The sequence below is a fragment of the Typopeltis vanoorti genome, chromosome 8, assembly GCF_054136105.1.
Source record: "Typopeltis vanoorti isolate ZY-2024b chromosome 8, IOZ_Tvanoo_1.0, whole genome shotgun sequence".
Lineage (NCBI taxonomy): Eukaryota > Metazoa > Arthropoda > Arachnida > Uropygi > Thelyphonidae > Typopeltis > Typopeltis vanoorti.
Window position 1 is genome coordinate 49,747,749 of NC_143556.1, and position 25,624 is coordinate 49,773,372.

Genomic DNA, 25,624 nt, shown 5'->3' on the forward strand with positions numbered 1-25,624 from the left:
CTGCTGAACAGATCATGTCAATTAACTGGCATGCCTGAAGTAAAGATTTACTGCCCTTGTTTAATTACTTGACTTTTAATTAAAATCAGGCATATGATTTTAATAAAAGATAATAAAATGTTAATATTTCACAGCCAAATATTTGAAAGTTAAGGTTATTTCAAAATTTACAATGATAACTTAAAATTTTTTAGACTCTTTAATATAGATAAATGATATTCTGCTTGTCAAAAATAATTTTAAGATATATATCATTTCATTTTTTTTAAAGACATCAAATTCATAAATGGGATATTGCAGAACACCTATAGTGTAATATGTGGGTTTGAAATACACTGAAATATGGTAGTAAAGTAAGAAATGGAGTATCTTTCCAATGCTGGGGCCCTGCATTTCTGTTCATATGATAAAACATGAAAAGCTACTTTTTATTTTGGGCTTAAAATTATTATAAGATATATTTTATAAGCTTTATATATTTTATAAACATTATTAACAAAAAAAGCATACCAATAAAACATTTAGCATCATATCATAATTATTTATCTGAAATATAAGTTGCTCTCTACGATCAGGAAATTCTGCAGCCATGCGTAATATGAAATTTTCGACTTCTCCCTGCAAACTGGCTAAGAGCCTGGCAACTCTTTCACTCGGAAATGTTTCATTTAGTCCAACAATAGCTGCTGAGAACTCTGCATATCTTCTTGTTATCTGAAAGTAAGTACAAAAACAAGATTAACATGAAAAATGCAGAAATATGAATCACAATAAACTGAAAGTAGACCCTTACTATCTGAAAGAGATGTTCTGAGGGAGTGAGGGGACATGCTGCCATGGTGATGAGGGGAAAAAAAAAAAAAGGCCAAACAGAAAATACTCTAGCAGAACAGACCTACACATCAGTTGCAGCCAGATCCAGAAAAATACCAGAAGAAATGAAGCCTTATGGCTCTTCCTTAAGTAGAGAAGTAATTACTAAAGGAAGAGCCATAAGGCTTCATTTTGGCAATTAAAATTACACAGGTACAGTGGATACTAGATCCAACATTAAAAGGTGGGAGAAAAAAGTTTACCACTGTATTATTAAATACTCTGGATGAGAGATAGTTGTGGAAGGATTTCCTGTTGGTTATAATATATAATATATATAATCCTGTTATTTTTTTCTCAAGAGAATCTTTTACAACTCCCCTTTCTCTTTTTGTCAGTATCCTTTTTTTTTTTTTCATATCCTTCTCTCAAAGTGTATCATATGTTTTTATTCTCATCTATCACTGTTCTGCTTATGTCATTTCTATATTATTCAAAACACTGCAAATGTGCCATGTATTACAAACAATAAAGAGCATCTCAATCACAGTAAACATAATATGTCTGCAAGCAACATAATCAAGGTAAAAAATTTCCTTTTTACTTGATGCCTAACTTATACAGTCGGCAGTAAAGCATCTTCTGTGGTTTTAGTTCCAATGACACAAGAAAGTATGGATATCTCACTTATTCTTCTCTAGGCTATTAAATTAACTGCTATTTTATATCAGCAACTTTAACATGAAGTGCAATTAGATGTAATGGCTTCTGATAGCAAAAGCACTATGCTGAATCTTTACACTGGAATATCATTTAGAAAAACTGGTTAAAATCTTTATTATTATTATTAATATTTGACTTCCATGGAGTCAGAGACTCATCGTGGGAGGTACTCACTATTGCATACAATGTACATCCAAAGTGTCTTAAAATGATTCAATGTGTCCACATCCACAACACACTCAGGCAATGCATTCCAATCCCTCCATGCAAAGAACCTGCTTTTCACTCATTTGCTCACACCTTCCTCATACAGTTTCCAGCAATGGCCTCTTGTTCTACTCCCCTCTCCCATTCTATGAAAAATCTCTTCCATGTCTACCAGATAACAACCCCTGACCAGCTTATATGTCTCCATACCCCCCCCTCCTATTCATGAGGCTCTGCAACCCACATTCTCTTAATCTGTCCTCGTACTGCATATTCCAAAGACCACTGACTACCTTTGTGAATCTTCTCTGCATCCTTTCCAACATATCCTCATCATCATCACAATATAAACCTGGCGATCAAATCTGTGCACAATAATCCATATGAAGCATCAAGGCCTCATATGCAATGTGGCCCCTGAATTTCAGGTCATTGTCCACCATCACTCCTAGATCTCTCATCTCCTCTACTTCTGTTAAAGTTTCCCCACCAAGTGCTCCCTACCTTTGCATCCCATCACTGCTTACCAAATCTCAAAACTTTACAGTTGGCAACATTGAACTGACAGTTCCACTTACCTGTCCATTCATGCAATCTATTCAAGTCCTCTTGTAAGGCATTAACATCAGCCTGACTGTGCATTGCTCTCCCCAATTTTGCATCATCTTCAAACAGCTGGATATCACTAGTTAAACCCAATCCAATATCATTAACATACAAACTGAACAGCAATGGCCCCAAAACTGACCCCTGCGGCACATCACTAGTGACCTTTCTCTTTCGAGATACTGCACCTCCATATACAACTTTCTGATACCTATCCAACAGCCAGTCACTGATCCAACACAGAAGTCTGTTATCCAATCCCATCTGTTTCAATTTATTTAAGAGCTTATCACGTGGCAGTCTATCAAAAACCTTTGCAAAATCCAAGTACACCACTGTATATGAATCTCCCTTGTCCAAGGTATTTTTCACCTTGTTATAGTACATAAGTAAGTTAGTGAAACATAATCTCCTCTTAACAAACCCGTGTTGACAACCACAGAGAATACTGCTGTTATCAACAACCCAGTGGAACAATTTTACCCTCCTTCCACTCCCTTGGAACCTGTGCTGTTTCAAAACTCTTATTAAACAGGCATGCCAATGCTACTGCCAGATCCCTGGAACATTCCCTTAAGTTGCGTGATGATATGTCATCAAATCCTATCGCCTTATTAACATCAAGGTTATTTATTTCCTTAAATACCTCCTGCTCACTCACAATTAAGCTATCCTCTCCTATGTCCTCTATACTTAAGTTCCTCATAATAACTAATATTTAAGGAATTGACAGCGTATACTGGAAATATAGATTAAATAAACTTTAATATACACTTTCCGATATTTCGGCGAACGTTACGTTGCCATCTTCTTGGGAACTTACTAAAAAGACACGTGCACACAAGTACTAATACAACAAATGAGACTGAGGCTAGGGCGCTAGCGTTTTCCTAAAGTCCTGATGGTGATGGTGTCTAGGAAGGGGAGGTTATTGTTTTCCTCTTTTTCCAGGGTGAATTTGGTGAACCAACCAGGGTGAACCAACACCCTAGAATCAAATTCACCCTGGAAAAAGAGGAAAACAATAACCTCCCCTTCCTAGACACACTAGTCACCCGCCAACCTGATGGAACCTTGGTTTTCTCAGTTTATAGAAAACCCACCCATACAGGCAGATACATTCACCAACAATCCCCCCCCCCCCTCACAACAATATGGAGTTATTAAAACATTATTCAACAGGGCAAAAATAATCTGTTCTAATGATCAAGCCCTAACCTCTGAACTAAATCACATCCGTGACACTTTCTCAGCCAACGGCTACCCCCTCCAAAAAACCCAAAAAATACTTAACCCAGTTATCCACAACCCACCACCCCCTCCCCCTCACAAAAAAGATTACTCTAAATCCATCACTATTCCCTACATCAGAGGCACCTCAGAAAAAATCAATAAAATCTTAAAAAAACATGACTTGACCACTTGTTACAGACCACATAGAAAACTGGCATCCCTTATCCGCTCCACCAAAGACCAACCACTTCCCCTAGACCTACCTGGTGTATACCAGGTCCCTTGCAGCTGTAAACTGTCCTACTTTGGCCAAACAGGCAGGACAGCAAATATCAGAATCTCAGAACACAAGGATTACATCCGATTTCACCAGTACAGCCACTCTGGGCTTGCAGACCACGCTCTGGATACTCGCCACAGAATAAGATGGAAGAAAGCCACAGTAATACACCGCAGCAAGTTCAAGTATGAAAGACTATTCATGGAATCAGCCTCGGCCCTTAGGAATATGCCAAACCTCAACAAATTTGGATGCATGAAACTGCCCCAAATTTGGGAAACTTTTATCAAAAGAACTTCAGCCCAAAGGCCAAGAACTACCAATATAGCCCACCAGGGGGCACCATCAGGACTTTAGGAAAATGCTAGCGCCCTAGCCTCAGTCTCATTTGTTGTATTAGTACTTGTGTGCACGTGTCTTTTTAGTAAGTTCCCAAGAAGATGGCAACGTAACGTTCGCCGAAATATCGGAAAGTGTATATTAAAGTTTATTTAATCTATATTTCCAGTATACGCTGTCAATTCCTTAAATATTAGTTATTATGTCTAACCAGCGTATAAGCCTCTCAACTTAAGTTCCTCATGATCAGGATGAAACATCTTTATAAATTGATCACTGAATACCTCAACAATGTCTTCTGCAGCAGTTACCATTCTACCACTTTCATCCTTTAACTTCATCTTTCCATGATCATTCTTCCTTTTACTTGCCACATATCTAAAAAACTCTCTAGGGTTTTTTCTTAGCCTGCTTTTGCCAATTTCTGCTCATACTCTATTTCTGTTTTCCTTACTAACTGAGTCACTCTCCTGGCTTGTTCTTTATATTCTTCATGTGACTGACCATTATTCATCTTGTACTTCCACCAAAGTACTTTCTTTTTCCAGATTTCATGCTTAAGCTCCACATTCATCCATTTTACATCTTAACAACATAATATCCACATATACCTATTATTCTAATTTCATCATCATCAAATTCCTGACATATATCCTCAAGGGGTTATAAGTTATGATGGTACTATATGAACAGTTGCATTATTACTAACTTCATATCAATAAGGTTTCCTCCAGATTAGCCTGTTATCTGTCAACATTCCAATATTATCAAAGCTTATATTTCTGTCTTCTAAGGCACTTTTTACTGTATCAATCCACCTATATCATGGTCTAACTCGAGCCTTTTTCCTGTAAAGATCACTTGTTTAGCTACTCTTTTCTCTCCTGTTCTGTTTAAATGGTCATATCACCTGAGACTAGCTCTGCTAACACATTCCTGATTTTAATTTTATAATTTTAATAATGAAAATAACACAATCTGTCCATTATGTAAAGATGTTTATAGGATGTTTTTTTTTTTTTTTTTTGGTGATGTGTTGGAATGGGCTACCATTAGATGTTGTGGAGATGTCTTCAGCTAATGCATTCGGAAAGAGAGAGAGAGAGAGAGAGATGACAGGTATTAAGACATTAATGACTAAAAAGGCCATCCCTTGATGAGTCCTTGAACTCCCTGCAGGAATGATGATGATAAAAAAAAAAAAAAATCATTAAACAAAATATGTCATTTGTTAGCAGAATTCAATAAAAGTAGAGAAGTAATTACTAAAGGAAGAGCCATAAGGCTTCATTTCGGAAATGTAAAATTACATAGGAAAAGTGGATACTAGGTCCAACATTATTTCAAAGCCAAGTGTTTGCAGAAACTTCCAAAGTTGTCACAGAAAACAGCTTTCAGTGAAACCTTTATCAAATGCACTAATAAAAGGCAAATATATATGGATGCTTGAGCAGCACCCATGTCTTTTAATTAGTGCAAGCTAAGGCAATTTGGGGATGCCGAGATTGCATTCTCGTAATCTCTCAGGTTTTATGAAACTCATAGTATCTGAAAACATTCAGCTTTGAAATAATGTTGGATCTAGTATCCACTAGATTCAACAATAAAAAAATTTAGATTATACTTCAAAGAATATTTCAGAAAATGTTTCAAAAAATTAGGTAACAGCATACTGTATTGCAGGAGGGGAAGGGGAGTTTGAATAAGTAAAAGTACATTTGCAATTTGCAATGTCTGTTTCCTCAAGACCACATAGCAGTGTCATAGAAACAATGTATAACTGCACCAACAGCAGGACAACTGAAAAGAAGGTCACGCAGAGAGGTGCAGATTGTAATCTGATTTCTGCACATTGAGGACACTGGTAGGAATTCATCACCTGTAAAAAGGAGAGCAAACATGTTATGGAAACATAGTTAGGTTAAGTGAAAGGCCTTTGAAAATGGTATTTTATGGTCAATCTCTCTGGACCACAAAAAGGGTATCTGACTGGCAAGCAATTTACATCCAACAGCAACATGTGATGTGCCATCATATGCTTTTATGCCATGGACATGCTTTATCTTAGAATAAAGTTTCCACATGAGTTTTGATTATTTTTTGGAAACACTATGGTGTGTGTATACACAACAGATTATGAAACATATAAAATATAAATACAGTGTTTCAAAATATACCAAAAAATAGATATCAGTGTGTTTCAAAGTAAATAATATGTGTGTGTGTATACATATATATATACATATATATATACATACATACATATTTTAAAAATAGATATTTAATGACTTTAAACCGAGACAAAATATTAAGTTTTAATGAAAATGATACAACTAGTTTCAGCCTTTTACAGCTTTCATCAGGTATTCACTAAAGGTAGAACACAATAATAAAAATTGAAGTTATAAAAAACTGAGAATTACAGGCAAAAATGCAATACATAACTGACATAAAAAACGTTCTATTTTTTAAGTTGTTCTATCCAACGCACCATTGTTTATTGCATGCATGCTTGTAAGTTCTCATGAACGCCAGTATTGAACAACTGCAGCATGGCTATCAGGGATGTTGTAACTTAAATTGCTGTTCAGATGTTCAGGATTAAGGAGGATTTCTCTGGATTCCACAATTTTCCTTTCAAATTCATCACTGCAGCGAAAAATGTTTTCGGATTTATCCCAGCAAACTGAGTGACTTTGGAGATAATCATGAGGATTGTTTGAGAAAAGAACATGACTGGATAGTGCAGATGCATGTGATCTTTTATAGGAGATGTCTCTCTTATGTTCTTCTATACGTAGTTCAATAGTTTGTTAGTCTGTCCAAAATAAGGAATATTACAATCGCACCATAATTTGTATATACCTGGATATTTTAGGTTGTGATGACTAGGCTTCGGATGACTTATAAGAGAACGGATTTTAGGAAGTGTTGTGAAAAACAGCCTGATGTTGTATTTTTTAAGGACTTTAGCCAATTTATTGGAGACTGAGCTAATGTGTGGGATGGAGATGCTATCTTTAAAATTAGTAGTTTCCGCAGTACATTGCCTAGGAGGATCCAGAAGAAATTTCTTAATCGTTTTTTCAGAATATCCATTTTGTTTAAAGATAAGAGAAAAGTGATTAATTTCTTTTTGGAGCTCATCTGGTTCATTTAAAAGAGAGCATGCGCTGTGTCCTAAGGTAAAACTAGTTCTGAGCTTTTGTGATGGAAAGTGATGAGATTGACAGTGAAGATATCTATTAATATGAGTGGGTTTTCTGTATATAGAGATTTTAAATCTATCAGAGCATCGTGTAAGAATTACATCCAGGAACGGAAGGCAGTTATTTCATTGTAGTTCGGCAGTGAATTTTATATTAGAATGCTGGTTGTTAAGATGACGAAGAAAATCCATGAGAGATGTGTGTCCGTGACTCCATATAATGAAAATGTCGTCAACATAACGTCTCCAAAGTTTCGGCTTAAATGAGAAGGACGATATGGCTTTTGTTTCAAAATCTTCCAGGGAAATGTTTGCAAGAACTGGAGATAAAGGTTTGCCCATTGCTAGGCCTTGGTTTTGTTTGTAAATGGAGTCCCTATAACTGAAGTAGCCAGATTGAATACAATGCTTTAGTAAAGCAAATATCTTTTTAGACAATTTGTCCTTAAGTAATGTTAATACCTTCTCAGTAGGGACGTTAGTAAATAATGAGATAATGTCAAAACTTTCTATGATATCATTTTCGCTGATGGAAATATTTTTGATATGAGAAACAAAATCTGTGGTGTTTTTGATGAACGATGAAGATTTATTGGAGAAACACTTGAAGTATTCTGCAAGATGTTTCGAAAGCTTATAAGTAGGACAATCAATTCCTTCCACAATTGGGCGAAGAGGGGTGTTTTCCTTGTGGATCTTTGGAACTCCATAAATGCGTGGTATAAGAGGGTGTAGAGAGCGTAAAGAAAGGCGAATATCATGAGGAAGCTCACTTGTAGTCTTTAACAGATTGTTTGTGCGGTTTTGTAGTTCCCTTGTTGGATCATCCTGAAGAATTGAATATGTAATGTTGTCTTCAAGCAATTGAAGCATTTTATTGTGGTAATCTTTAGAGTTGAGGACGACTGTGGCATTGCCTTTATCTGCAGGTAAAATAATGATGTTTTTGTTCTTTTTAAGATTCTTTAAGGCCTGTCTTTTGGCAGGAGAAAGATTATCTGTTTGAGGTTTAGCATTATTGATAATGAAGTTGGATTCAATACAGAGAAGTTCACTACACTTCCTAAAATCCGTTCTCTTATAAGCCATCCAAAGCCTATTCATCAATCTAAAATATCCAGGTATATACAAATTATGGTGCGATTGTAATATTCCTTATTTTGGACAGACTAACAAATCTATTGAACTACGTATAGAAGAACATAAGAGAGACATCTCCTATAAAAGATCACATGCATCTGCGCTATCTAGTCATGTTCTTTTCTCAAACAATCCTCATGATTATCTCCAAAGTCACTCAGTTTGTTGGGATAAATCCGAAAACATTTTTCACTGCAGTGATGAATTTGAAAGGAAAATTGTGGAATCCAGAGAAATCCTCCTTAATCCTGAACATTTGAACAGCAATTTAAGTTACAACATCCCTGATAGCCATGCTGCAGTTGTTCAATACTGGCGTTCATGAGAACTTACAAGCATGCACACAATAAACGATGGCACGTTGGATAGAACAACTTAAAAAATATAATTTTGTCAGTTATGTATTGCATTTATGCCTGTAATTCTCAGTTTTTTGTAATAACTTCAATTCTTATTATTGTGTTCTATCTTTAGTGAATACCTGATGAAGGCTGTAAAAGGCTGAAACTAGTTGTATCATTTTCATTAAAACTTAATATTTTATCTAGGTTTAAAGTCATTAAATATCTATTTTTAAAATGTACCATAAAAACTGAGTAGAAGCTCAGGAATACATACATACACACACACACACATATATATATATGTATTATTATTATTATTATTCCTGACACCTCCAAGGAATCCGAAGACTCATCGCGGGAGGACACCTACAACTGTCTCAACCACTACACCGAACCTCTACTACGAATCATCTCCATCAACACCACCTACCACCCACCTCCACCACAACTGGTATTCTATGTCTGTAAATTGCGTGTGTTCTGAGGACCGATTTGTGTGTATGCGGGATGAAAAACCCATATATCCAGGAGAAAAAACCCTGCTATATACGTAATGTATGTATGTGTGTATGTTTATGTGTATATATATATATATATATATATATATATATTTTTTTTTTTCCATCACAATCTAAAATATCCCGGTATATACAAGATATGGAGTGACTGCGACATTCCTTACTTTGGTCAGATGGATAAGTCTATTGAATTGTGTATGGAGGAGCACAGGAGGGACATCACTTACAAGAGAACACGTGCCAGTGCTTTATCCAGCCATATTCTTTTTTCAGCCGATTCTGATGATCAAAACCATAGTCATATAATACTTTGGGATGGATCTAATAACATTTTCCATTGCCATGACGAATTGGATAGAAAAATTGTAGAATCTAGAGAAATCATCCTCAACCCTGTACATTTAAATAATAATTTAAGCTACAACCTCCAAGACTGTCATTCTGCTGTGATCACATACTGGCACTCACGAGATGCTATATGCACGCACTCACCCAATAACGTGGCCAACGAAGGAACAGCTTTGAATACGTTAACTACAACTTTTCACATTAAATATGCATAGTGACTTTCCTGTGCTGTTCACAGTTTTTATCTTCAATGTTTAATGTTTTTTCTTTTCTTTTATGAAAACACCTGAAGAAGGCTGTAAAAAGTGGAAACTAGTCATGTGATACCATTAAACCTTTTTCCTTTATGCTCGGTTTATGTCATTCAATTCTTTTAAAAAATATGTTTACCAACCGAGTAAATCAATCTCACTGCATATATATATATATATATATTTTTTTAAAAAGAATTGAATGACTAGAACCAAGATTTAAGTAAAAAGGTTTAATATAAAAACACGACTAGTTTCGGCTTGTAACAGCTTTCATCAGGCGACATTATAAAAGAAAGAAAATGAAAAACACTAAAACACTGAAGCTTAAATAAACTATGAACATCATAGAGAGTCTCCATACATAACTGACATTAAATCGTTGTGGTTGTATTTAAATCTGTTCTTTCGTTAGTTGTACTGTTGGAAAAGTGCGTGCTAGTAGCATCTCGTGAACACCAGTACATGATTACAGCTGAATGACAATCTGGGAGGTTGTAGCTCAAGTTATTATTTAGATGAACAGGATTGAAGATGATTTATCTAGATTCCACGATTTTTCTCTCTAGTTCATCATTGCAACGCAAGATTTTAGTAGATTTTACCCAGCAGATTTTCTCATGGATATAAATATCCACGAGAAAATGAAATTACAGATATCTACATAGTCAGTCCCATCACTTCCCTCCTCATAAGCTTGGAATAATTTCCACCTTGGGACATAGAGCCCGTTCTCTTCTGGATGACCCAAATGAACTTCTTACAGAAATAAACTATCTCAAAACTTCTTTCAAAGTTAATGGATATTGCAAGAGAATCATTGAAAGATTCCTTCTTAATCCTCCTAGACATCACTCAGAAGAAACAAATAGATTCAAAGGCAATATTTCTATTCCTTACATAAGTACAGTTTCACATAAATTAGCAAAAGTTCCAAGAAAATACAATATCAGAACCTTGTTCACTCCACTTCCAAAGATCCGTTTCTTAATAAGCCACCCAAAACCTTGTCATCATCCTCATCTGAAATACCCTGGTGTATATAAAATATTGTGCGATTGTGATATTCCTTATTTTGGGCAGACAGACAAATCTGTCGAATTGCGTATGGAAGAACACATGAGGGACATTACTTACAAGAGACAGCGAGCCAGTGCATTATCAAGTCATATCCTTTTCTCGGCTAATCCTAATGATGAAAACCAAAATCACAAAGTCTGCTGGGAAAAATCTACTAATATCTTCCGTTACAATGATAAACTAGAGAGAAAAATTGTGGAATCTAGATAAATCATCTTCAATCCTGTTCATCTAAATAATAACTTGGGCTACAACCTCCCAGATTGTCATTCAGCTGTAATCATGTACCGGCATTCACGAGATGCTACTAGCACGCACTTTCCCAACAATAAACTAACGAAAGAACAGATTTAATACAACCACAACGATTTAATATCAATTATGTATAGAGACTCTCTATGATGTTCATAGTTTATTTAAGCTTCAGTGTTTTAGTGTTTTTTCTTTTTTCTTTCTTTTATAATGTCACCTGATGAAGGCTGTTACAAGCCGAAACTAGTTTTGTTTTTATATTAAAACCTTTTTATTTAAATCTCGGTTCTAGTCATTCAATTCTTTTTAAAAAATATGTAGGTTAACTGAGTTAATGATATATATATATATTATTATTACTATTATTACGGGCAACTCCAGGGAGTCATTAGACTCATCGAGGGAGGCCCCAAATCATATTCATCACAACTATCTGACATTCATGCAGTATCTATCATACCTCGCCTTAAACTCATTCACTGTCACAGCATCCACTACAGACTCAGGGAGCGCATTCAACTCATTCACTACTCTAAAAGTAAAGAACCCAGCACTAACACCTTTACTAACCACACTTTTGCCCAGTTTCCATGGATGTCCCCTAGTCCTCCCACAACCAGCCCTGTTCTCAAAAATATCTTCTGAATTAATTTTATATATTTATTTTTTATATATAAAAAATAAATATATAAAATTTAATTTTATATATATATATATATTTTTAAATATAGATTTAATGACTTAAAAAACCGAGATAACTTATAAAGATTTTAATGAGAATAATACAACTAGTTTCGGCTTATAATAGCCCTCATCAGGTATTCATAAAGGAAGAGAATAGTAATAAACATTGAAGTATCTAAAAAACTGGAAATTACAGGTAAACATTGCCACACACAATTGATACATAAAAAACGTTGTTTTGTTTCAAGTTGTTCTAACAGGCGTGCCATTGTTTATTGTAAGAGTGCGTGCAGGCTCACGTGAACACCAACATTGAATAACTTCAGCATGGGTATCTGGGATGTTATAACTCAAATTGTTGTTTAAATGGACAGGATTCAGCAGGATTTTCCTTGATTCTACAATTTTTCTCTCAAACTCATCATCACAGCAAAAAATATTTTCTGATCTATCCCAGCAAACGGAGTGGCTTTGTTGATCATCACTAGGATTGTTTGAAAAAAGAACATGACTGGATAATGCAGTTGTGTGTGATCTTTTGTAAGAGATGTCTCTCTTATGCTCTTCTATACGTTGTTCAATAGATTTGTTAGTTTGTCCAAAATAAGGGATATTGCAATCGCACCATAATTTATATACACCTGGATATTTTAGATTGTGATGAGTAGGCTTTGGATGGCTGATTAGAGAACAGATCTTAGGAAGTGTGGTGAAGAACGTCCTGATGTTGTATTTTTTAAAGACTTTAGCTAATTTGTTAGAGACTGTGCTAATGTATGGGATGGAGATGCTAACTTTAAAATTAATAGTTTCTGTTGTGCACTGCCTAGGAAGATCCAGAAGAAATTTCTTAATAGTTTTTTCAGAGTATCCATTTTGTTAAAAGATAAGAGAGTTCTCTAATCAGCCATCCAAAGCCTACTCATCACAATCTAAAATATCCAAGTGTATATAAATTATGGTGCGATTGCAATATCCCTTATTTTGGGCAAACTTAAATTTATTGAACAACATATAGAAGAGCATAAGAGAGACATCGCTTACAAAAGGTCACATGCAATTGCATTATCCAGTCATGTTCTTTTTTCAAACAATCCTAGTGATGATCAACAAAGCCACTCCGTTTGCTGGGATAGATCAGAAAATATTTTTTGCTGTGATGATGAGTTTGAGAGAAAAATTGTAGAATCAAGGGAAATCCTGCTGAATCCTGTCCATTTAAACAACAATTTGAGTTATAACATCCCAGATACCCATGCTGCAGTTATTCAATATTGACGTTCACGTGAGCCTGCACGCACACTTACAATAAACAATAGCATGCCTGTTAGAACAACTTGAAAAAAATACAACGTTTTTTATGTATCAATTATGTGTGGCAATGTTTACCTGTAATTTCCAGTTTTTTAGATACTTCAATGTTTATAACTATTCTCTTCCTTTATGAATACTTGATGAAGGCTGTTATAAGCCAAAACTAGTTGTATTATTCTCATTAAAATCTTTATAAGTTATCTTGGTTTTTTAAGTCATTAAATCTATATTTAAAAATGTATCACAACAACCGAGTAGAAGCCTATGATCATATATATATATATATATATATATAATATGATACAAAGAAACTTACATAATGAGGTCTCATATCAATGTTGCTGAATTTTTGTGGATCACAGTCCCTTACACTCTGGATGTTTAGTTGTAATATATACTCAAACCTTGGCCACAATATTTGCAGTAAAGTTTCCCAATATCTAAAATAAATAAAAAAGTGTATTGATTATCTAAGACAGTATATAAAGAATATATAGAGAATAATTTTAAATTTTGTATAAAATTAATAACTAAATTAACTTTTCACTACAAAATGTTTATCTTAACAAGGAGAAAAAGTTAAAAAGCTGGCCAAACAAACAATGCTCAGACAACATAAAAGAAAATAAATTAACAAAATATTTTTATACACACACAAAACTTCCAATGAAAAATTTAGCAAACATTTGAAATTTATACTTTGCTGTTTATTCATTGGGATAAATGATGATAATTTAACTAAAGTACACAATAACAAATGATATAAATGAATAAATGAAATACAATAGTCTGAAAATGTCAGGTGGGGACTAATTTTTGATACCCACCACTTAAGGCTAAAAGTCTCACTGGAAAAATTTATGATTTTTGCAAACACACTACAAGATTTTTTTTTTTTTTCAGTGCAAAAGTGTCAACAGTAAGAAAAGTGCAAACTTGAACATTTTTAGAAAATAAAAGTTACTTTAAGCTTTAGATGAAGTTCACATAATGGGACATCAAACTTAAATGATAGCAATGAGCTAAAATATTTTTTGAATCTCATGTGCAATTTCCTTACACTAGCATAATTACAATACTAAGTATAACTGTCCTTTTTCACTTATTTCACATTACTTATTGTTTATTTATATTTATTTCAGACACAAGAGGTATAAGAACCAATAGCACATCAGTGCCATGTATGAAGTGCAAATGAGGGTTGAGAAAGAAGAAACCTATTGGCATTCTTCCTAAAGAGCTGTAGGTTGAAATCGTTGGGAAACACGTCATGAGAAAGGCTGTTCCAGAGGACAGAGGTAGATGGAATAAATGAGGAAGAGGAGAAGCAGGTTCAATGAGTTTGGAATTGTATCGTTAACGGATTGGAGAACAGCAGCTCTTGTTTTAACAGGCCTAACAGAAAGTGGAGGAAATGATGTTTGCCAATTCACTGGAGCAGTGACTATGGAAGTACCTGCAGAAGAGACATAGAGATGAAACACTGCATCTGTGAGACAGAGGTTGAAGTGAACCCGTGAAGGAAGGGTCATCGATTTAATCCTATAATGTCAACTCACACATTTTATAAAAAATGACAAATGAAAGTTTATCGTGGTTCTTAAAAATAAATAATATAAATGAATATACAATACCTATAATAAAAATAATTAACACTGGGTTTATTGGTCGTAAAGATTTGATACAACAGTTACCGACTAGTTTTCACATAAACTAGTGGCTTCATCCAGGTTTGGATGAACATACAAACATAAATAAACAACAACCTTTGATTATGAATCAAAACATTACTAAACAAATACCAAATTCATAGGAACCATCACACAAGTACAATAGAAACACATGAAGCATGAATGCTGGCACATCGTCAGTCAATGTTCAGCAGGTGCATCGAATACAATACTTAGCAGAGAAATTAAACTCTGATGTGTTTAGGATCTGATGAGTGATTTCCAAATGTCACACAGAATCAACCCTTGGTTTCTGTTTGGGTACCTTGTGAGTGGATTACCACTGCAGCCTCTTTATGTTTCAGGAGCTGTAGTCTTCTTCTATGTATGCCGTTGGAGCTCTTATCCCATTCAATGTTGTGGTGAGTGTGTTGGAGAAATGGGATGCCAGCCCTGATGTTGTTGATGCCTTCAATATGTTCCCTTTGTCTTATTTCTAAACTTCTCGAAGTTTGTCCTATGTAATTAAGGCCACAAGAGCATGGGATGTTTTAAACTCTAGAATGTTTGTTGAAAGTATTGTGGTCATTGGGTTAGCATAACAGTTTTCGGACTGTCATAATCGGTTTGAAGGTTACTCTAATGTCGTGAGATTTCAGGAGATTAGCAATTTTTTGTGAAAGTTGCCAACAAAAGAAATGGAAATTAAAGTTCTGTAATAAAGTTCTTGTTCCAACAAGGCCTCCCTTACAGCAGAACTTAATCATATATGCCATACATGCTTATCTAATGGCTAGAGTTCCCATGGCATAAAAAAAAAAAATTAACCCCCCCCCCCACCACTCCTCGATCTTCTCTTTAGAAAGATTTTAATAATGCTATCATCATCCCCTATGTCCAAGGCACTTCAGAAAAAAAAGTCAGAGTCTCCTGCACAGCTTTTACGCCCCACCACAAGCTTGCTACCCTTACATGTTCCACTAAAGATCAGCTCCCTCCTCTCTCTCTCTCTCTGTGCCTAGAGTATACAAAGTGTCTATTTCTGCAAGTTGGTCTATTATGGAAAGACAGAAAGATCAGCCAACATCTGTATGGAAGAAAAAAATACACCTGCAGTCATGACTATCAGGTCTTGTAGACCATGCTTAGATACAGTTCATAGAATCACTTGGAAAAAGACCACTATGCTCCATGCAGTAAATTTAGAAGATAAAGATTATTTTTGGAATCTGCAGCTGCTCTCAGAAATCAGTCTAATTTAATTAAATATGACTGCATTAAACTACCCAAAATAAAGAAAACACTAATACTTTGAAATCCCAGTTTATATCCTAGGCAGCCAACAGAGGATGCCCCAACTAGTTAGGACTGTAGTTTTCTGTCTGCATGTTTCTTAGTTTAGCATTACCTTTGTGTATGTGTGCATTTGTTACAAGTATCATATTGTACTCTCTCTCTATGTGCCTAGAGTATACAAAACTGGTAGTTAACTTAAGGAAATTACAATGCATAAAATGGGTATTAATTAAAGGAAACTTTAATGAATACCTTCAATATTTCGGCAACGTCATATTGCCATCTTCAGGAATATACAAATATGGTATGTGCACGTAGGCACTAACAAAAGCAAATGAGGAAGAAGGCAAGAAACTAATCTTGTTCCTAAATTAGGTAGGATTATATTGAATATAATCCTACCAGCTCTCAGATTAGAACTCCCCACAGACTCCTTAAGAAGGTCACTTCTTGGCCTGTGGAAGTTACTAACAAACTAAAACCTTTTAACTCTAGACCCCCCCCCCCCCCCGCCGATTATATGGACTTCCAAAAATACATAAACAAAATGTGCCGTTACGTCCCATAGTGGATGGCACTGATTCCTCCACATATAAATTAGCCAAACATTTAGCCAAAGCGCTCACACACTATACTGGCAACACACCATCACACATAAAAAACTCAGCCCACTTCAAAGCAAGTATAGAAAACCTCTCACTTCAACACACTGACATAACGGTCAGTTTTGACGTCTCCTCCCTATTCACAAATGTCCCACTCAAGGAAACTCTAGAGCTCATCAAGCCAAATATCTCAGCCCTATTTCAGTTCACAATGAACTCAGGCTATTTTGTTTGGCAAGGAAAATTCTATAAACAGATAGAGGGGACATCCATGGGTTCACCACTTTCCCCACTCTTGGCTAGCTTCTTCATGGAGACCTTTGAAGAGGAAAGCCTTAAACTCTGTCCCACAAAAACCCACTATTTGGCTTTGGTACGTGGATGATGTGTTTGCTATTTGGCCACATGGCTCAGATACACTCCACTCCTTCCTAACAAACTTAAACAACCAACACCCCAGGGTCCAGTTCACCTTGGAAAAAGAGGAAAACAACACCCTCCCCTTCCTAGACACTCTAATCACTTGCCAACCTGATGGATCTTTGGTTTTCTCTGTTTATAGAAAACCCACCCATACAGGCAGATACATTCACCAACAATCCACCCCCCCCCCAACAATAATATGGGGTTATTAAAACGCTATATAACAGGGCTCAGATGATGATGCCCTAACCACTGAACTAAACCACATCCTTAATACTTTCTTAGCCAATGGCTACAACCACCAAAAAATACTAAAACCAGTAACCCCCCCCCTTCACAATAAAGATTACACTAAATCTATCACCATCCCCTACATCCAGAGCACCTCTGAGAAAATAACCAATGTCATATATTTTGAGGATATTCCAACTTCTTGTTATAGACCATATAAAAAGTTGGCATCCATTATCTACTCTATCAAAGACCAACCACTTCCCCCTAGATCTACCTGGTGTATACCAGGTTCCTTGCAGCTGTAAATTGTCACTACTTTGGCCAAACAGGCAGGACAGCGAATATCAGGATTTCAGAACACAAAGACTACACCCGGTTTCACCAGTACAGCCACTCTGGGCTTGCAGACCATACCAGAGAATTCGTTGGAAGAAAACTAAAATAATACACTGCAGCAAGTTCAAGTACAAAAGATTATTCATGGAATCATCAGCGGCTCTAAAAAATGTTCCAAACCTCAACTAATTTGGGTGCATGAGACTGCCCCAAATTTGGGAGACTTGCATCATAAGAACTTCAGCCCAATGGCCAAGACAACCCAATTAGCTTGCTAGAGGGCACCATTAGGACCTTAGGAACAAGATTAGTTTCTTGCCTTCCTCCTCATTTGCTTTTGTTAGTGCCTGCTTGCACATACCATATTTGTATGTTCCTGAAGATGGCAACGTGATGTTGCCGAAACATTGACGGTATCATTAAAGTTTCCTTTAATTAATATTGTTTTATGCATTGTAATTTCCTTAAGTTAATTACCAGTTATGTATGACCAACGTATAAGCCTTGCTACAAGAAATAGAGTATACAAAGTGCCTATTTCTGCAAGTTGGTCTATTATGGAAAGACAGGAAGATCAGCCAATATCTGCATGGAAGAAAAAAAATACATCTGCAGTCATGACTTTCACGTCTTGTAGACCATGCTTAGATACAGCTCATAGAATCACTTGGAAAAAGACCACTATGCTCCATGCAGTAAATTTAGAAGATAAAGATTATTTTTGGAATCTGCAGCTGCTCTCAGAGATCAGCCTAATTTAATTAAATATGATTGCATTAAACTTCCCAAAATAAAGAAAATACTAATACTTTGAAATCCCAGTTTATATCCTAGGCAGTCAACAGAGGGTGCCCCAACTAGTTAAGACTGTAGTTTTTTGTCCACGTGTTTCACTTAGTTTAGCATTACCTTTGTGTATGTGTGCGTTTGTTACAAGTATCATATTGTACTCTCTCATGATGTCTCAGTGAGTGAGACAAAATACTGGAAGAATTAAATTATTTTAATCCTTTCTCAGTGCCATTTCACTCCATTAAGCTTCTAACATGAGTTTCTCCTAGTACTTAAGCCTTAACACGTGGATTGCAATTTTCATTTCTTCATTCTGTTGCATGCAACAGAATGCATAAAAATAAATATCTAAAATCAAATTTAAAACAGTAAAGTAAAATAAATAATTTTTTTTCCTTTATATATATATACATATATATATATATATATATATATAAAGAAAAAAGAATAAGGACAGGAACATACTTATCCAATGCAGGAACAGCTCTCTTGTGCATAAGCAGTTGATAACGATGAATAATATGTATGGATAAAAATAAAGCAATAGAGTCATAGCAGTCTTGAACATAGAGATCTGTATTTTTCTGAAGAAGAAATAAAAACCAAAATAATTCCTTTGAAATAAAGTTTTCATATTAAATATATCTTAAAAAAAAATAAATGTCATAGAACATTAAGATGTTCTATGATATTTATTATCATAGAAGATTATAATCATGAACATATATGATTATATTTGAATTGTTTATAATGACTATTGTAGTAAACGGTTCAGGTAGGTTCATTACTCATTCTCAGAAGCCACATATAAGGTTATAAATTGTTTCAAGTTCAGTAGTGGAATAGGGAAGAACAAACAAGATAAAGTATTGCTTGAATGATTCAATGGATTATCCCAACACAATAGATAAAATATGCTGATGCAAAAGCATATCTTTTCTAGTTGAAGGAAGCACCAATTAGGCTTTTAGGCGATAGATATCTTTCATTACCAAGTGAAACACTGCCAACTTGCTTATTAGAGGATTGAAGTGTCTTACTGCTGTTTGGTCTTCAGAACAAGGGTCCCAGTTTCTGTCATTCCCCCTCTCACGTGCAGTTACACCCTTTCAAGAACATTCCAAATATACTGTAGGGATAAAGACCTCTCCACATTAAAGGATACAACAGTAAAACAGCTCTGTAGAATGGCTGTGGAACCAAACTTGAGAGCAACAAATCAATATGACTCCTAATCAGCTGACAAAATATTCTGCTACCACTTTCTTTTCCGGTTCAATGCCTGGAAGGACTACATAATCAATACATAAAAGTTTAGCATAAATATTCAAAAAAAAAAAAAAAAAAAACCCAAAAAAACCACACACATTGATAATTCATACAAAAATAAAAAACTTTCACATCCACTTGAATAACATTCATGGCTTAAACAGCAATATAAACAATATGCTTGATCAACCCCTCCTGCAGTCATTCAAACCAGATTATTATTTCTAACAAACCTCAGCTGATGACATCACCAGCCATTGACCACCTTAGTTGCCAAAACTGCACCTTGCATGATTCCTTCTAGCACAAGGACAGCAGCTCTCCATTCATCAGAACTGACATCCCATGTCAGAGAATGTGAAACCTTGAATCCTTCTTGTTTAATCAGCTTCAGCTCAAAAAATAAAAAATAACACTAAACCATACTGCTTTCATTTGCTGTCTTTGTCACCCTTCAAATTCTGATAACAACTCTGATGTTTCTGATATCTATCACTCAAGTTCAACTTTGTGCAGTTAAAATAATATCCAAACAGTAAAATTATCTTACATGGAGATTAAATGTCCACATTTAACTCAAACTGGCTTCCCTTTCCCAGTTACAATGATTAAGCAGGCAAAGATGCCAATATCTTTCTTATTAACGAACTAACACACGTCATCCATCTGTTTATTGAACATCAAACAGATGCTGTATGGTCATTCAGATGCTCAGTGATGTGTCACACCAGTCCTTGACATGTGGTCTTGTTGTATGCTTTTCTGGATGCTTCAACTGTTTGAAGATCAGTCACTCCAGACACTATCCACCCATCTCATTGATTGTCTACTCCTTCCTCTTTTCCAAGAAGTTTCCCTTCTATTACTGTTCTGAGAAGTCCTCCTTCTACCTACTTAGAGAAATATCAAGCAACCCTCACCATCCCACTTGATCTCTGTTAACAAGCTCTCTGTACAAATACACTGTAAATGTTAGTTTTCCTCTTGGTAACTCAGATCATGACCTCATCCAAGTTTCCTTCTCTATGAAACAATCATCCAATAATTCTCCATATCATGTTCTCTGGAATTAAAAGGGTACCAAATGGGATGACATCCATGATTTCCACTCCTTTCCATAGTCTGATCACTGCTCTGGTTCTCCAGATCCAAACAGCTGTTCAGACTGAATAATGGAATTCTCACTGGAATAAAGACTTTTATCCCTCAATCAACTCATCCCCACCCACTATCCAAACCTGGTTCTCCAATAAGAGTTAAAAGGAATTCCAAGAAAATCAGCCTACACCAGAATTTCAGCATCACATTAATACATATACTACAAAATACAAAAAAGCCATCAATAAATCTAAATTCCACATGGAAAGGGCAAAAAAGCTGCAACTTTTACCTGTCCATGTTTCCACTCTAACATCCAGATGGTACTATTATAGCATCACCCAAGGCAAAGCTTCCCCACTGTCATTTCTTTGCTTCTAATTCTTGCAAAGACAAAGAATCCCCTCCCCACTTTACCAAGAAGAACTCACTCCATGCCACACCATCTTCTACTAGAACTCAGAAGAATCCTGAATAACATGGACACAAACAAAGTATCTGATCCTGATGGCATCTCTCCCATCATGCCAAAAGGTTGTGCTTCAACCAACAAACTATTATCCAATTGCTTTCACTTCAGCTCCCTCAAAAAACATGGAGAAGTCATCAGCAGACAACTTCTTCATTATTTGGGAGGAGGCCCACTAGCTAATTAGAGACTAGGAATGTGGATTTCACCACCCTCGATCCACAGAAAGGTTTGGAGAAACTAATTTGACTGCTTTCAACATTTCTAAGACATTTGATTGGATCTGGCACAGAGACCTGCTCTGCAAACTACCATTCTATGGTCTGCCTTTTACCTTTTGCAATTGGGTTAGCTTTCTTTCTGGTCATTCACTACATGGCATGAGAGATGGTTTCCTCTCCTCAGATTTCTTTACCAATACCTCAAGTGCTGCATTTTCATCCACACTCTTCCTTCCTGCAGATAAATGACTTCTCACTTCAAATTCTGTCTAAAGCTTTGTGCATGACAGTATACGCCATTAGAAGCCTCAAGCATTTCATTAACTAAACTCTAAACTTTGATCTTGCTATTCTCTAGAGATGACGATAACAATATGAATGTCAATGTGACCAAAAACAGTCCTGGTTAATTTCTTGCAAGATAACTCATGTTACTTCCCTTGACTTTTGATAATACCCAGATATCCAAAATACAATCCGATTTATCTTCTTAGGACGATGTTCAACCTTTCTGCAGCTGCCCAAGAACTTTGTGTACTTTTACACTCAAGATGCTATCTCTCACTTATATAACTGCTAACACTATTAATCTTAAAATTTCAAATCTACCCAATCATGGAATACTGTTTATACATTTGGAGTGAGCACTCAAAGCCTCTCCGAGACCGCTTGATGCTATTCACAAAAAGGCAGTCTGATTACCTGATGACTCTTCTCACACAGCTCCACTCCAATCACCTTCTCATCAAAGTTCAATATTTGTCTTATGCCTATTCTACAAGCATTTTCACATGCAATACTCTGCTGAGGACACCATCATTCCTTGACCGTCTTCCAAAACTGTAAGAGCATAAGCAGCTGCTAGTCAATATCTATTTACCACCTGCTCCAAACTTATGAAACTAACTTCTCTGCCTCCCTTTTCAAAAATCACCTGTCAAAAGATTCCTTCTATTTATTCTCTTGTCCACACATGGCACTGATGTGCTATAGGTTTTGTGACATTTTTCATTGTGGATCAGATATATATATATATATAGATATAGATATACTGGGTGATTATAAAATAATGTCAAGTGTTCAGAGCCCTCTAGCGAGTAATGTATTGGACGAAACACACCAATATTCGATAGACGTACACAGTGGAACATGGGGATTCGATTTAACGAAAAAAAAAAAAAAAACAGTACCAAATTAATTTTAGTAGGTGTGAGTAATGAATGACTAAATGGCAAATGAGAGACAGCACACATCAATTTCATGACATTTATTGTTAATTACAAATGACGTTCAATATGACCACCATTCTGATGGTCCAGGAACTGCATACGGTGCACGACATTTTCCACAGTGGCTCGCAACATATCGGAATTGATTTGTCTCACGTGTAACGTTATTCAATCTTTCAAAGTTGGAATACCGGGTACATCTCCTTGATACGCAATGCTTTTAAGAAATCCCCACAGCCAAAAGTCACATTGAGATCAGGCGATCTCGGTGGCCATGCCGTGGGAAATGCACGACTAATGATTCTTCTGTCAGAGAAATGTTGTCACAAAACACGCTGTACCTGAAGTCCGAAGTGGGATGGTGCACCATCCTGCATGAAGATGGTCGAATCGAGACATCCTCTTTGCTGCAGCTGTGGAACCACAAAGTTCTGTAGCATATTGGCATACCTGTTAGCATTGACGGAACAGGTCACTGGTCCATTTTGGCAATTTTCCTCATAAAAGTATGGACCGATGATAAAAGATGCCGTAAATCTGCACCACACTGTGACTTTGGGCAAGTGGATAGGCATCTGCAGACACGTGCGGATTAGTTGCAGCCCAAATGCGACAGTTGCGTGTGTTAATATCGCCGTTCAAATAAAAGTGCGCTTTGTCACTCCATAAAATTTGCCACGGCCATGCATCATCCACTTCTATGCACGCTAAGAATCTCAAAGATAAGTCGATTCGCGTGGTCACATTACCAGGGAGCAATTCTTGAACATGACTGATTTTATAGGGGTAAAACTTCAGCATCTGATGTAGGATTTTCCACACCATTGTGTATGCGATATCCATTTGCCGAGATATTGCTCGTGCACTGCTGGTACCCTGCACATTCGTCATCTCCTGTTCCACAATAGCAGTTGCAACTTGTTGGTGATTGATTGGTTTGCGTCCCCTACCTACCTGCACTGCTGGAGTTCCAGTAGTTTCAAATCGCCGAATCAGTTTTCGTAAGTTTGTTACGCTAATCGGTCATTTTTGTAAATTTTTCATACGCCAAAAATCATGAAGACAAGCACTGGCATTATTGTTCCACTGATAATAGAGTTTGACTAACAAAGCACACTCGCATAAGGTAAGAGGCATCGAAAAGTAGTTCGTCTACGAATGATAAGAAATCTCACAGGCTTTCCTTTTATTGCATGATCGCTCACAAGAAACGTGATAATGCAAATTAATGCATTTTACTCAGTAAACAGCGCCAAAATTTCCCCTGTTGGCGACTTTTGGTACTTTTTTTTCATTAAATCGAATTCCCATATTCCACTGTGTACGTCTATCGAATATTGGTAAGTTTCATCCAATACTTTACTCGCTAGAGGGCCCTGAACACTTGACGTTATTTTATAATCACCCGGTATATATATATATAATCTAAATAAATAAAGTAGTTTAATATCAATATTTTGTCTCAGTTACCAAGGCATCCTCAAAGTCAGAGCAATCACAATGCGATTGCATGGTACATGATGAAGAAATTAATATGGGTACAAAATATGCATGGCCTTGCTTGTGTATTTATTTATTTGCACAGAGGATGACTGTCACTCAGATCTTCAACAGTTTCTTGCAGCCAAATGTTGCTTCCCAAAAAAATAGTCTCATTTTTGAAAGTTTTTTTTTTTTCAGTTATGATTTTTCCATCTTACTACATGAAAAATGTTGAATACCATGCAAACTTCCTATATGTTTAATATAGTCAGGATTCACAACAGTGAACACTAAAAATATACACTTGCTACTTATACAGATCAGTCATATTATCTGCAACAAGCAAGTTTACACTCCTGATGATAATGGATATATTTGATATTTTGGAGAACAGCCAGTTTATATATTGGTTTATAGGTAATTTTTACAGATTTGTATTTCTCAAGTATTTAGAGTAATTTTTAGGTTCTCTGTTACAAGCATAATTAGCAGAGGAGGAAATTTAATAATGTTTTTATTTTTGCAAACTTGGTTCATTAGTAGCAAAACCATTTAATATGTATTCTAATTCCAAAACTACTTCACTTTTTTTTTAAATGTGAATCCCATCTATGAAAGACAATAAACCTATCGTACATTTAGTACCATGGATGGACTCAAGGATAGAACTCTAGAGAGAAAACATGATACTTCTTCAAGTCATTTCAGATATCAGATAAGCAGGATAGTTATCACACCAGTTATTTCAAAAACTGTTAACTACCCAAAGATTTTCACAAATGTCCATACCACAATAAGATTCGAACATAACACCTGTTAACTGGAAAGTGGAGAAACCACATTATGGGGAAGAGACCTCCACAGAGAACGTGGAGGAGTAACCAGGGGTTATGACTTAATGCCTAATATTCCTTTATTATGGTACACCCTCATTACCATTTATCCACTGGGATACTGAACAAATGGGTATGGACTGACAATATGGAAATCAGATGAACAAACTGTATTCTGTATGGCTTAAACACACACGCACATAAACAAAAACTAAATGCGAGGTGTTATCCAAAAGTTTGGGGAATTTGACCATTCAAAAAATAATTACTTACCCTAACTCATAGTTTCCACTGTCACCATCGAAGTAGTCCCCCTTGAACATGTAT

General features: G+C 35.8%; 1 protein-coding gene across 1 annotated transcript in view; it reads right to left on the reverse strand.

Moving 5' to 3' along the window:
- The window catches only part of Vps52 (vacuolar protein sorting 52), a 273,390-nt gene that overhangs the window by 30,432 nt on the left and 217,334 nt on the right, over window positions 1–25,624 (reverse strand). Inside the window, exons 13-15 of the mRNA XM_090396657.1 lie at window positions 19,162–19,280; window positions 13,657–13,780; window positions 511–714 (exon numbers count right to left, since the gene is read on the reverse strand). Of these exons, the coding sequence (XP_090252783.1) occupies window positions 511–714; window positions 13,657–13,780; window positions 19,162–19,280 (447 nt within the window). The remainder of the gene's footprint in view (window positions 1–510; window positions 715–13,656; window positions 13,781–19,161; window positions 19,281–25,624) is intronic.